Source organism: Myodes glareolus, chromosome 13, assembly GCF_982192425.1.
Source record: "Myodes glareolus chromosome 13, mMyoGla1.1, whole genome shotgun sequence".
Classification (NCBI taxonomy): Eukaryota; Metazoa; Chordata; class Mammalia; order Rodentia; family Cricetidae; genus Myodes; species Myodes glareolus.
In genome coordinates, this window is record NC_142038.1 from 8377734 (window position 1) to 8391806 (window position 14073).

The 14073-nt window shown below is 51.6% G+C and overlaps 1 protein-coding gene across 6 annotated transcripts in view; it reads left to right on the plus strand.

The window, feature by feature from the left end:
- Nfatc1 (nuclear factor of activated T cells 1) overlaps positions 1-14073 on the plus strand; it is a 111564-nt gene that overhangs the window by 62542 nt on the left and 34949 nt on the right. For 4 of the 6 annotated variants that reach the window (XM_048419660.3, XM_085676369.2, XM_048419661.3 and 1 more), the window contains exon 8: positions 1032-1164. In XM_048419660.3, coding sequence (XP_048275617.1) covers positions 1032-1164 — 133 coding nt within the window. Of the gene's footprint in view, positions 1-1031; positions 3102-14073 lie in introns of those variants that run through there. The other 2 variants (XM_085676370.2, XM_087895904.1) reach the window with 1 other exon arrangement.

Below are 14073 nucleotides of genomic sequence, written 5' to 3' on the forward strand. Positions count from 1 at the left end.
CTGTAATCCAAGAGGCTAGATCTAAAGTTCTCCTGATTCCTGTTTCTATTACTGAGGTTTTATTATTAACACAACTCAATAAAGTTTGCTGCAATTGATTTGCTACTGTTATAACAAGCTATGGGTAATTACTTTAACAAAAGAAATGATACCATGGATTTTCCGATAATATTTTTTTCCTGATCTGTTAAACTAAAATCACATGAAAGAAACAAAATGAAGAAACTTTATGGATTTGAAATCGCCAGCAGAAATGTGGTATAGCGCTCTGAAGCTCTGACCCTCTTTAGCGTGACGGTGCCATGCTCCAGGTTCACCTAGGGCCAGGCACCGCGGGAGTCCTCAGCTCATGGTCTTCATCTGGGTCTTTCCACTGAGGTCCAAGGACTTGTGGCTTGCTTTTTGTTTGCCCTTGAAAGAGCATGCCCAAAGCTTGTGTATTCCTGTTTAAAAGCAGGAGAGAAAGCCCCAGCCACCACAAGCTGTCCCGTTTCTTCTTCCCTGTGCTCTCAGCTCTTCCAGGGTCTTGGACTGAGAGCCGCTTTGTCTTCATTTTGAGGAAATTGGGGATTGTGGCAGACACCATGACTGTTGTTACAGCTCACTCTAGACAATATCCACAAGGAATGCCCCCTCTCATGTCTCCAAGTCGGTAGAGAGCAATTCTTTGTGTCTGAAGGTCACTGGGCCTTGGATGTTGGGGCAGTAATAGTCCTTAGAGTCTACTACCCTAGTAGCAGGGAGGCGACTCCATTCTCTGAGAGATGCTTGTGGGTTCTCTCTTCTTGGGCTCTGTTCCAGCATAAAGGTCTTCCAGCCTCTAGTGTGGGAATTCAGGGTTCCTCTTCCCTGTGAGTACACCCTATGGCCAATTCGTGATCAAACCTGAACGGGTCATACACCAAAGTCACCGTCGGAGACCCTCTGGGTAGCCAGAGACGGCTGTCTGAGTTGATGGCGATGCCTCAGTACAAAGCATTTCTGTCTGTGAGGTCCTGACTGCTTCTTTCTCTTTGCTGTTTTCTCATCAGAATTCCCTGGTGGTGGAGATACCACCTTTCCGCAACCAGAGAATCACCAGCCCTGTCCAAGTCAGCTTCTACGTCTGCAATGGGAAGCGGAAGAGAAGCCAGTACCAGCATTTCACGTACCTTCCTGCCAATGGTAACGCTGTCTTTCTAACCTTAAGCTCTGAAAGTGAGCGGCGAGGAGGCTTTTACTAAGCCACAGAGGCCGTGAGAGGATGTTGTTATAAAAACAGTGTGGCTGTGTTGCTCTGTTCACACCACGTGATTGCCTATTCACAAGACCAAGTCGCCCACCCACTCAAAGAAAAGCGAAGCACAGCTGGGTGTGTTTGCCTGTGACTGATGCGTGCTGGGGGAATCACTTGCTAGCCTTCTGCAAATGCTCAGCGGCCAAGCATTTCTGCGGCGCTCAGAAGCTGATGAGGTCGAGGTCTATCTGTCTACCCTCTGTGAGTCTTTGGGGTAGAACAAGTATTTGTTAAAGCAACCTTGTAGGTAGCTTCAAAAATAAGCCTGCCACAGCCATTGGGGAACATACACAATGTCCTTATAGTGATGGTCCCACACCGCATGCAGGGTCCCCGCTTAATAACGCCATCCCCTGGGGATGTGACGCCTTCAGGTGGGAGGTCTTCTGCTTGAGTTTGCTCATTTGGGGAATGGCTTCTTTTCATTCAGATATGATCAGTTCACCGTTTCAACTTTCTAGATTGTTTTATTTAAGAAAATACTGTTTTTGTTTTTGTTTTTTTGCTTAAAAAAAAAACCTCTTTAAGCTTGTAGGAAGGTGTGTCCCAGGCATCCGGGGTTTTCCTGTGTGGTGCAGGCCATTCTCCTGTGTGCAGAGAGCCAGAGTGGCTGCTATCCTGAGTTCTGTTGTGTTTTGAGTAAGCTCAGCTATGTCAACAACCTTTTTATACTGTTGCTTTCCCCCCTAAAACCTTAAAATATTCATATCATTTAAGAGCCCTGCCCAAGTCAGGACTTTCACTACCTGTGAAAGCAGCCACAGTGCTGTCTTAGTAAAATCAAGATTTTTTTTTAAGGTTTCAGGGTCTATTTTTGAAGTGTAAAGGCATTTGGAATATCTTAGACAGTAAGAAAAATTGGTATTAAGATACTGAAATCAACTGTCTTATCAGGCAAGCCCTAGGGATGCCCTTCAAAACTAGAACAATAACTTTGTTACGTTCCCATACAAGGGCATCAGCGTGAGCAGCTGTGAGGCCATGGCGAGCCTCCACACAGCTGCCCACACCCCATCCTGTCACTGCTCTGGGGTTTGTTGCACAAGGCTTTTTCTTTCACGGAATAATGTACAACCTTTCTTACAAAAGCAAATATTTGGCCTTTTTTATTTTTTTTGAAAATGCAATGATTGTGTCCTAATTATACTTCAAGCATGGTTGATCCAAAATTTTCAAAGGTCTAAACCTTATAAAGAGAAAAAAAATTGTTTTCTAAAACAATGTAGAAATTTCATGAAGATTAATGTTCCCTTGTTTGGTGGCGTATCTGAGTCCTTGATAGTGGTTCTGCACGGTGCTCAGTTTAGTAAAAAGCATTGTGTCGGAGGCTCTGTGGTGTAGTGTGTGCAGTGAGGCCCCAGGGCCTGGTGGCCGAAGTTTGCCACTGCCTCCCACACTGCCGCCCCACATGGAGGCAGCATCTAGGCACGCCAGCTGCTCCACACTTTGGTCTGCACCAGCCTGCCTCCCACAGTCCGCAAAGCCTCTTGCTGGAACCTCCCAGCTGCCCATCAGTCTCCTGCGTGGTGCAGGTCTTCCTCAGCCCTTCTGGGTTCAGCCATATGGTCCCGGCTTCTCTTCAACCTTTTCATCTTGCTGCCCCGACTCTTGCCTCCAACCCCAAGATGGCTGTCCACCACCAGCATGGACCCGGGGACTGGCCATGTTTCCACACCACTAGACTGTGAGCTCCTTCAGAGAGACCTTGGCCATCGTAGGGTTGAATCCCCAGCATTATTCATTGCCTGGTGCCTGGCTGGCTATCAACATGTGTTGTTGTTTTTTTTTTTTTTTAAATAAATAAACACACAGATGGAGAACTCCCGCTCCCGTGTCCCGTGTTCTGTCTGGCGCTCTCCCTCCGTGCTCTGTGCCATCTGTTGCTCAGGGATATGTCTCTGAGCACGCTGATGCTGACAAAGGGCTGTATTCATAGCACCCGTGTTCTCGGATCGATGCGTTTGAGTCCTGGAGACCCTCCAGGACATGAGAGCGCGTAATTAACCTGTATCCATAGTGCTTGGCTTTGCTCCTTAGACACTGGCTATGAAGTTACAAGCCTTCCGCCCAAGTCTTCCTGTATTATCAAGTGGACTTCATGTACACCCATATTTCACATACCTGTGGCCACTGTGGACACAGGTTCTCAAGGCCATAAAATATGCTGTTAGGTGTTTGAGAAAGCAGGAATAAACCTGTTTAAACCCTACCTGTGAAATTCATTTTCTTCCATAGATACATAAAATCAAAGCTCATTTTAGTTTTCCATCAAACTTAGGTGTGAGGATGCTTCAAGGGACCACATCAGATCCCTTGTGGAAGGGTCCTGTTCTTGCACAAAACTGCCCCTTGAACAGGCGCCTTTGAGTTTCAGGGTGTTGAAAATCAAAGTGCCCAAGGTATTCTGCTCCTTAGGAGGCAGGGGGGACACCTCTTGGCCACCAGCTTTCTGCCCCATAAGCTGGACTGGTTGACACCCACCTTGTACCATCCTCCTCCTTCCTTCCTCTCACAGTAAAACTGTGATAGGGATCCGGTGGCAGAAAAACCAGATGAGTTCTAGGACCTCTAGGTTCTGGGGCGGTGGGGGGAGGGGGAGTGATGTCTTTGGTGCATGGTCTGCAGTGGCCCTGGAAGGTCAGTTTGACCTCTCCCCACCCTGCCCCCATTTTTTGTGTGTCTAACAGAAAGAGTTTCCACTTGAATGTAAGGCACCATTTCCAGACCGTGAACATCCCATTGGAAATCCTGCACCGGGCGGGCCCTGTGGTGTCTCTGGGATAGTCGTCAGGCCCAGATGGTTAAAGCACCTGCAACCTGAGAGGAGGCTTCAGAGTCCCAGAGCCAGCCAGAGAGGGCCTCCCGGCCTTCCCGAGTCTCTTGCGCGTCACTGGTTTTGCTTTTCTCCCTGCAAGGGGAATATACTGTCTTCCTCCCTGAGCCATAGGGACCGAGATGGACACCATCGTGAGATGGGGGCTATGCCAGGAATGTGTAGGTCCGAGCCCATATTCCAATGTGTCAGTTAGAATTATAGAGTGATGAGTGAGTGTGGGGATGTCTCCCGCCAGAGTTCCGGGATGAGCATCTCTGCCAGTCTGAGCCCCCAGAAGAGATGTTTCTCCCAACCATACATGGCAAGAATCAGTACCTACCCTCAGCTGCAGGGGTACTCAGAAGAGAACCGGTTTATCTTGAAAACACACCCCAAAGTCAGTGTTTCTGTACCATGAAAAAATAAATTGAAACAAACTGTGGGGCTCTGAAATTCTGTCACCTCATCTGAAGCTGTTTCAGGTGGTGAGGAGCCCTGCCCTTCCCAGCCAGGGCAGGGCTGTGCAGATGAGAGTGAACACTTTCCGTCCCAAGCCCAGGACACCCGCCCCTACCCCCAGCACTGGCGACTCACCTGGTGGCAGAGACCAGTGCCTGACTGTAGGACAGGAAAAGCTCTCCAGCGGAATCGGTGTCAGGCAAGCAACCCCCTGAGCAGGTGAAGCTCAGAAGGGCAGAGCTGTCCTAGGACCAGCAGTCCTTGAATCTCTAAGGCCCGCCCTGCCACACACTTCTTTGCATGGATCCTAGGGTGGAGCAATGTGTGAGCTAGAGAATAAAATACCATAAATTACTTTCTCGAACCCTTCCTGGTTATTAAAAAGTGCGTCTTTCTGGTCATATGCCAGTTATGGAGATACATTTCCATCTCAGAGGAATAGGGGCAGCCATGAAACTCCTGCCAGGTTCTTGGTTGTGTCACTGGGTTCTAGAATCGTGGCGATGCGGATGCAGTTTAGCGGAGGGCCTGGGCCCAACCACAGAGGCAGAGAGCTCCCACCTTATGGTGAATTTCTGGCATCATGGGCCCTGTAGCTTCATCACTGCCCTGACCATGATGACCATGACACCACTGAAAATATCAGGCCTCAATTTGTAACTGCCCTGGCCTGGGTTCAGAGACCATGATGACGTGGCAGAATTGAGCGCAGTCTATGGCTGTCTGCCTGTGTGCCCACCGCCGCTCATGCAGCTGCTCTCCTATTAGAAACCTGGGGCTGGAGAAGAGGACCAAAACTGCCCTACTCCAAGGGTGTCTTAGGAGGGGTCACAGAACACAATAGCCTCGTAGGGTAAAGGGCAGGACAGTTTCCCTCACTTGCCATCGTTCAGCTTGACCCTGCCTGCTTTAAAGAGCCTATGAAGACTTCAAACAACAGGGATCACAATGTGGTGCGTGCCGTACAGTGTGTGTTAATTCTAGGGACTGTGCTGCCTGATTTCCCTCCCGCAAGCTAAATAAAGTCCTCATGAAGGTAGCAGAGGGCAGGTTGGGTAAGGGAGAGCTGTCTCTGGCTCCTGGAGCTGCAGGTGGCAGCCACTCTCAACTCCCGAATGGCCTCAGTAACCAACTGGCCGTTGAAGCTGTGGTAGGTGTGTGCCTCGATGTTCAGATGACACTGGCCAGGAGGCATTTGGGATAATGGCCAAGGGCTGCCTAGACATCTGGATCACGGAGTCCTGATCCCTTAAACTCTCAAATCCATCTCCAGTAAGGAGGGATCTGTTTCTCATCCTGATACCAATGTGACAGGGAGATTTGACTCTTGCCCTATGCCAGCCTTTGGCATCCATGAGGAATGTTGGGCACTGGAAGAAGCCATTTCTGCATCTTTGTGGTCTCCCAGGCCTTTCCAGCTGTCAGGAGGCCTCAAATTGGGGTGAGAGTTGTGGACACTCTTGCCTAGATGCTAACAGGATGGCTCCGAGATGTGCACCTCTTAACATGTGATATAACTGTGTGCACACGCCTGCATCTATTCACTTTCAGTTTTCATGTAGGGGAGGAACTGAAGGGTAGAGGTTGTCCTGGAGATCATAGGAGGAGAGAGAGAGAGAGAGAGAGAGAGAGAGAGAGAGAGAGAACCATGGAACCTATGTGACACCCGGTTGCTGGGGAAGGAAGGGCTGGAGAGGGAGGCCCAGGGAGCCCTGCCCTGTGGCCTCTCATGGAGAGATAACAGGACACAATAGCCCATTAGGATGGAGAGCAGGAAGGTAGCTTTGTTTAGAAATCTAAGGGCCATGTGCCACCAAAAACAAACAAAAGTGTGAGTCAGAGTGAGCCGAACACCCAAGGAGACTGAGTACCTAGGCATGCATGGGCAGGAGGGTGGGCAGAAGGTAGCTCCGCCTGTGTTCTGCCAACAGAGCTGCCTGCCAGATGCTGCCTGTGCAGTACTTTCAGGTCCCTGGCTGCCCCACCCAGCTCTGTCCTATGTAGTATCGCAATCCCTGAGCCCCAGCCGCTGGAGGGGGAGTTATCGTCACAAAGAGAAACTTCAGCAGCTATTGGATAGAACATCGCTGATGAATGTTTTTGGTGTGTGTGGCCTTTTATGACCACCACTGCCATGGAGCATAAATGGCCCTTGTCACTCCCTCCCTGACTGCGTCCCAGCTGATCCATGTGGGCAGTGGGCTAGTGTTCACAGACAACAAAACCATTTCCCTTCTTACTCTGGGTCAAGAACTGCTCCTTCGCTGGGAGCTAGGACCTAGTGACACGTCTAACATCCATGTTCCCTTTGATGCTCTGTAAAGGGGATGTTCCCAACCCTCACCTGCAGGACAGACGAGAAGACGAATGAGGCAGTGTACAAAAGGCTTGAGTCAGCCAGCCTTGGCATATGCTCGGGGATTGCTTTTATTTCCAGCCCCCAGGGAGCTGAGCTCCTGTCCTTCAGTTTGTTGCGTTCTGTCGGAACATAAACTTCCTTAAGCACCATCCCCCCATACATCCCTTGGTCCATGTCTAGGGTCTCTGAGACACTAACCCGTGTTCCCAGGAGGCTGGAAGTCACACACATGCATAGCCATTTTGTATGCTGGATGACAGGTGTGTTTGTCCATCTGCCAGCTCTCGGGTCCTTGACCTGCAGAATTTGTGAACCCTCAGCGGGAGGATGTGTGAAGCCCTTTGGCCTGGACTTGGATGACTCTATGTGTTCTTTACCCCTGACATCTTGCCCCTGAGTTATCATTCCTGAGCTGTTGATGTTGATGGTGAGACTCGGGCTTTAATGCCACTCTGCCACGAAGACAATCTGACTTCTGTTCTCTAGGAATTTTAGACTTTGAACAAAACCTCTTTTGAATGGCACTGGAAGCATGGTGAAGTGATTCGAGACAAAACACTTGAGTGTGCTTGAAAAGGCAGGTGTAGAGTTAGGCGGCCTGGATGGCAGAAGTGCCTGCCTGGACTGAGCGTGCTAACTAGGAAGGCCATGGGATGGTATCGGGTGCCAGTTTCTGCCCATAGCCAGGTTTCACTGAAAGGGTTCTGTAAGGGTGCCTGACTGCCTGCTCCACAGCAGTGACAAGATATCGCCGTCTGGTTAAACATTAGTCACCAACCCAATGGGAGGCCTAAAAGCCCCATCTTCACGTAGTCCTATTGGGGCTTGGTTCTTCAACATGAATTTGGGGGGCATCCAAGTTCTCCCAGCTTCTCTAGATCCAGAGCTCAGAAAGTAAGGTATGGCCTGTGATTGACAGATGCCCAGAATGCCTGATGAAGCAGGCTGTGTACCCACAGTTCTGTCTCAGAATCCTTAGACAGGTCCTACTGGCTCAGAGCTGGTAGAGCCTTAAGTTGTAGAACTGAATTAACCCAATGCTCACACCTTGGTCATTAGAGTTTCCATCCTGTCTCGTATGTGATGACTGCATTCGTGAGTGGTGGCCTCCCACTTGGTATGCAGGAGCACCTCACACACTGAGGCCTGAGCTGGGCAAGGATACTTAAACAGAAACCCAACAAAAGCACCATCTGCACAACTGTGTGGTTTCCCTTCGTGCACACGCGCCTCATGTGTCAGGTGCTGGGTCTTCTACACAGCAAGAGGACTGGGGGCACAGGAGTCAGATGTCAGTGAAGCTTGGCAGGCAAGGTTGATCAGTTGCCCATATTTTCTTAGCAAGCTGTCGTCTTTCCCCAAATAAAATGGCTGGATTTTTGAGGTGCTAATAGCTGGTGGAGCCTGGAGCTGAAACCCCAGAGTAATGCATTTAAAGTAGGAGCCATTCTGTCTGTCTGTCTGTCTGCACAAAGGCCTGTGTGATGTTTGACTAATCCCAGGCAAAGACCAGGCCCATCTGCATGGCTCTTGTCTACAGTAGACACATGCAGGTTCCCTCAAGCACAGATGCGTAGTCTGGGCGTGTCACCAGGCCCCTTTTGTGGGCTTCCCAAGAGGGGATGAAAGAGCTACCCACATCACTCCATCAAAGTACCACCTTGTTCCACTTGCCTGTTTTGGAGAAAGGTCATACTCTACCCTGCTCCCTGTTCCAGCAGTCAAACCTAGTGTGTCCTGCACCTTGGGCGAGCCACATTCCAGTCCAGCTGGAGATTATTGAAGCCAGTGTGACACAGTGTGCTTGAGACGTCCCAGACGCCTCTCAGGAAGATATACACTGTTAATCCACAGGAGAGCTGGCATCACCCACTCCCTCCTCGAGGTGGTCAGTCTTAAGGTCCAAGGCCAAACTGCGAATCAAGAGCCTCCATCTCTTCTCCTGAGTCTTCTTGAGGACCCTCTGGCTGCCTCTTCTTTATTCATCTAAGTTACTCGGTGGGTGTTCATGAAATACACACCGAAGTTCCTGGGTGAGGTGTGGGTGATAGGAACCAGCTGTCCACCAGCAAGCTTGGACATGGGGCAGCAGAGGGAGCTAGGATGGTTAGGCAGAACTGACTGTTTGTAGGCTCACATTGTAGATGGCTTCAGAGGGGCTGTGGCTAGCAAGCACGGAAGAGCTGGATCTCCTGGGAGCCTTCAGTGTTCACACACACAGCCCCGGTCCCAGGAGGGACTCAACCCACACTTAGCCACGATGTAGAGAGTGCCTCCGCTCTGAGTCACAGAGACCCTGGCTCTTGCTGAGCCGTGTGCACAGCAGGCAACTTTGGAGTGCGCCTCTAAGACATTTTAGAAGCACAGCTGTCTAGAGTCTCCCAGCCTGACCTGGAAGGACATGTCAAGAGGTTAAGGACATGTGAGGCCTAGGAGGAGAGCACCAACAGACTGTGACCTGCCCAGTGGCACCCAGATGAAGCCTGTTGGCCTCATTGGGCAGCATCCTCCACTCGCTATAGCCATGTAGGAACAGGAAAGCATTTGCTAGGCTTAAGTATCAAGTCTGGAGGCCAGGGATTCTCTTTAGTGCTCTTTGGCCCACAGACCGTCAGTGCAGGAGCTGCGAGGTATTACGGGACTAGGAATGAGCCTTCCCCATCACACATCTGAGCTTCTGTCTCTCCCTGGTGGTGCCACCTATACATGATTTGGGGAATTCTGAAGGCCAGTGAATCCCAACCTGGGACACAAACTCTGAGGTGACTCCAGACCAAAGCTGACAGCTGTCCTTAGTCTCTGTGAGGACTGGGCTCCCTGCACCAGCCTGGGAGAGTCCTTCTGCACCATGCAAGGGACTGCACCATCCAAGGTTGCTGGACTAAGGGTGGATGGCTGTCAGGTGCCCATGGCGTCAGGTACGCATGATGACACACACCTCTCACAGCCAACACAGACACAGCATTGTGTTGAACTGGGTGTGAGGGCCCCGTTCCAGCAGGAGCCAGCAGCCCACCTTCTTCATGAGGGCATTCTTTGTACCTGACAGCTGGCCCAAAAGATTGCCATTAATCCTCCGTGTGCTCGCTCCCCGCAATAAACCGTGTATTATAAACTCACAGCTTGGGTAATGTGGTGTTTTCGGCGTGCCATTGCATAGCCCTGCAGTGAGCTACACGGCACCGGATCCCCTTACCTGCCCCCCACCCGGCCTAGCCTGGAGACATTGCGTCACATTCCTGTTTCTGGCACAGGAGACAGAGCAGAGCCCGCACAGCCTGGACTTCTGCACAGCACATGTTCTTTCTATTTCCTGGCTAATAGGAAGCAAGAGGCCCCGTCCTAAAAGACCCTCAGCTCCACATGAGAGATGCAGACGACACAGGCAGCCTTGAGACGTGTAGGAATTCATGGATACTCTGAGGGGTGATATGTGACATCAGTTGAGGAGGTAGCCGTGGGGAACCTCAGAAAAGAGCCAACAAAATATGACTCTTGGTTCTGCCAAAGGCGTAGGCCACTCTGGCTCCAAGCAGCCCTAGCTGTTCTGAGTGACCACCCAATCATCAATGGCCTCCATCTTTGAACGGCATGTGACCCAGCCGCCTCCATCAGAGATGGATGTGTCAAGTGTGGGACCGTGACAGTGACCTCAGGGCAGGGATCAGGCTTACCACCCCAGGGTCAGCGGGTGCTAGGAGGAAACACTGTGCCTTCTTTCCCTTTGTGTGGAACTGTGTGCCCCCCCCCAAACACCGAGCTGGGGTCTAGCTTTGAGGATAAAGGACCTGGATATAAGATAGTGTTATTGGAATGGTAGTTCCCAAGCCTCTGTCTCCGTCTGTACAATCAAACAGGCTACATCCCCAGGGTGGATATAGTTCGTGTGGCAGTTCTTGAATGACACTGATGCCGCGGTCCCAGGTGGTTAGAAAGAAAGAGACAGTGGCCAGAGTGGAAAAGAGGTCGCAGTGAGGTGTTGGTCCCCAAAAGAGACTGCATAGGCTCCACCCCCAAGTCCCCATCCTGGTCCACTCTACCCCTCCAGAGATAGAAGCCTGGGAGTCGGACTGAGACTATCAGTACTCGTGTTCCTTGTAGGCAAGCAATCTTTTACATTCTTCTTGTCCAAGCGACCGAATCCCAGGAAAACTCTGAGGTGGTCAGCAAGATGCCGTGCCGCCGGTTCAGGGCTGAGGTAGTTTCAACAGGTCCTGACAACAGACTCTACAGGGCTCCCCAGAGCCTGGCCTCTGGATGGCTGGCCCAGGTCCAGCCCACGCTCACTGTCCCTGCCCCTCTGTGGCAGGTAAATTACATTCTCTGGCATTTACTGGGCAGCTGTGTTTGGGACTGTGCCTTTCATGTCATGCTGGGCAGTTGGGGCTGCTTTTGCAGACCTTATAGGCTGCTTTATGGGAGAGTCGCACTGGCCTTGGGACCTGGCTGGGGACCCAGTGACATGGACAGAGAGCAGTTCAGTCTGGAAATAATTCCACCTTCTAGTCATGAACTTTAAAAAAAAGACGAACTCTGAAAATGACCAGTCTCATTTAGAATTGAGCCTTCATGTACAGATAGGGGCTTTGAATGGGGCCACTCCTACCCAGGAGCCTTCTTGCTGGTCTAGTTGCATTCTCAGCAACATCGGTACCTGTTTCGGGTTAGGCCTGTGCTCACAGAGACTGGCTGGATACGTTTCTGCCTCCAGGTGCCTCTCAGGGCCTGTCTTCTACCTGTTTCTTGCCAGTTCTGCATTTACAGCATGGTTGAGCCAGCTGGACTGCTACTGAGTGGGGGTCGTTCCTAAAGCACGGCTTACCCCCACAGAGCTGTCTAGACGGGATCGTGCCTGGAGCGGAGTTAGTACCTGAATAACACATTTCACTGCGAGCTGGAGAACCCAGATGGCCAGGGCTTCCTGCTCCTCGGCAGCTCCTGGGAGAAGCCGTCCTTAGGAAGGGTGGGATCCACCGCTGATTTCATATATTCGACTTTCTAATGTCAGAGGGATGGGTTTCCCTTCCTTCCGTTTTTTGTTAAATGCCAGGATGTCCGTGTCCGCCGTTGTTTTTTGTTCCTAGCAGAGCCTCCCAGCCTACAAAGCAGTTGAGGAACCTGCTGAGAAAGGAGCCTGTTACCTGCCTGAGCCTGGGATTTCCCTGGCCTAGGCGAGAGGACAGATAGGATGGCTGTTGAGTTGAATTAGGTCTTCACCCCGAGGCTTCTCTAGGAAGCTCTGTGTGTGAGGAGTACTTGCCTTGAAGATCCTGTTCCTTGTGGGTCCCTCTGCCACCAGACAGAGACATCTAATGACCACACGAATAGGGAGGATAATGGGAAGGACTGGAGAGGAGCTCTTCCATGTCCCATGCTGATCAAGCCACCAAGTGCCTACCTACAGGCAATCTGGAGCCCGAGGCACTTCCATCTCAACACGTGTCTGGTCTTCTTATGTGACTAGATTCCCGCCCCTATCCAAGGGTCCCTTCCTCCTTGCCATCCTGGGGTGGCTTGAAGGTCAACCCTGGATTCCAGGCAGGTGAACTTTTATAGATCTTGTCAGGAGGCCACCCATAAAGCCCACTGCCAGGCCCCCATGTCCCCTCTCTGTCATGTCTGACTCACAGGACATGCACAGGTCCATGCTGGCAGCACATGGACCACCTCCCCATTCTCTCATGTGACCGACTCTGACCTCTGACTCGTGGCTAGTCACCCTGGCATCATATGTATGTAGTATCTCTGGCATGAATCCAGTGCAAGCAACCTGGTTTCCAGAGTCCTGGTGAGCCCATGGCAAGCTGTCATGGGCAGGGGACCCACAGCCTCTTGGAAGATGGTTGGGATACCACATGAAGGTCAACTCTCCGTTAGCTGTCGGTGGACAAGTCACACTCTATTAATGAGCCACGTGGGATCATCCTGGGGTCACACCTAGGGACACATGAAGAATCCAGACCTGGAGAACCCAGTGCTACGTCAGCCAAGCTTGACTTCTGGGCTGAACACAAGCATCTCAAACCGATAGTCTGAGTAGCACGAACCACTGTTGTCGCCTCAGATGGAATGTCTGAACGTCAGCGTCTCCTGAGACTCAGCTGCTGTCTCATCCGCTCAAGCCGGGAGAAGTCTTCGAGACTAGAGTGAATGAAAACCGAATGAGGGAACTGTGGCAGCCAACGGTTCTATTGCTTTCTAGAGGCTGAGCCACTGGCGTTGAGTGCCGTGCAGACTTACTGCCGGGTGAGGAGGGAGCACCTAGACCAGAAAACCACAACCTACCCCAGCCCACGTCTAGGGCAGAACCTCCAGGCCTCCAGTGAGGGCTGTGCTGTGAGGGAGGCTGCCCTTCCCAGGAAGCTCCCAGTGGAGCCAGGCTTCAGAAGAGCTGCACGTTCATCCCTCACAGCAGCTGGTGGCGCAGAGGCCAGGCTCTAACGAAGAACACATGTACATTCCCGCTGGCGCAGACCGTGGCTAAAGACTTTTCCCTCAAAATGCAAATATGCTTTTATTTATTCACGGAGAAGCCGGGCCTCCCTTTGCGGCACGTGTGTTTGTATGTGGAGTGTGTGCGCCTCTTGAAGAGGCCACAGTGGTTGGGCAGTCCCTAGGTGGCTGACCTGCTGCCAGACCCAGCCATGCGTAGCATGTGAAGAGGTGAGATAGAATAGAGAATTATGCGAGTGTCCATCATGCACACGACTTATGCAGCACAGTGCTGCTGGGGCGGGGGTCACCAGAAAAGTATCCCCATCACGCAGATGGGTCTCTGATGGAAGAGGTGGACTAGCAAGAGAACAGTGGCCAGGAAACAAACGGGGACAGTAGGACCCCAGGGTCTGTGTGCCACCTCTTTCCCTGCCCGTGACCTTTGCTCCTAACCTGTAGAAATTCAGGCCCTGAGGAGAAGCCCCGCATCTGCTCTGGGGCTAGTTCCAGGCCACTGAGGTTACCTGTCTCTGTGGCTCTTGCCAGAACTGGAAGCCTCCTTGCTAAAAGTAGAGAGGGAGAACCGGGAGGCCCTGCTCGGGGCTGTGGGGTCTCCTGGGGCCGCGGGGTTTCCTGGGGCTGCCAGGTCTCCTGGGGCTGGCTAGCTGCAGAGTCTTCACTTGCGTGTGGGAACCAGAAGGCGTGCATGGGAGACGTGGTGCCCTTGCC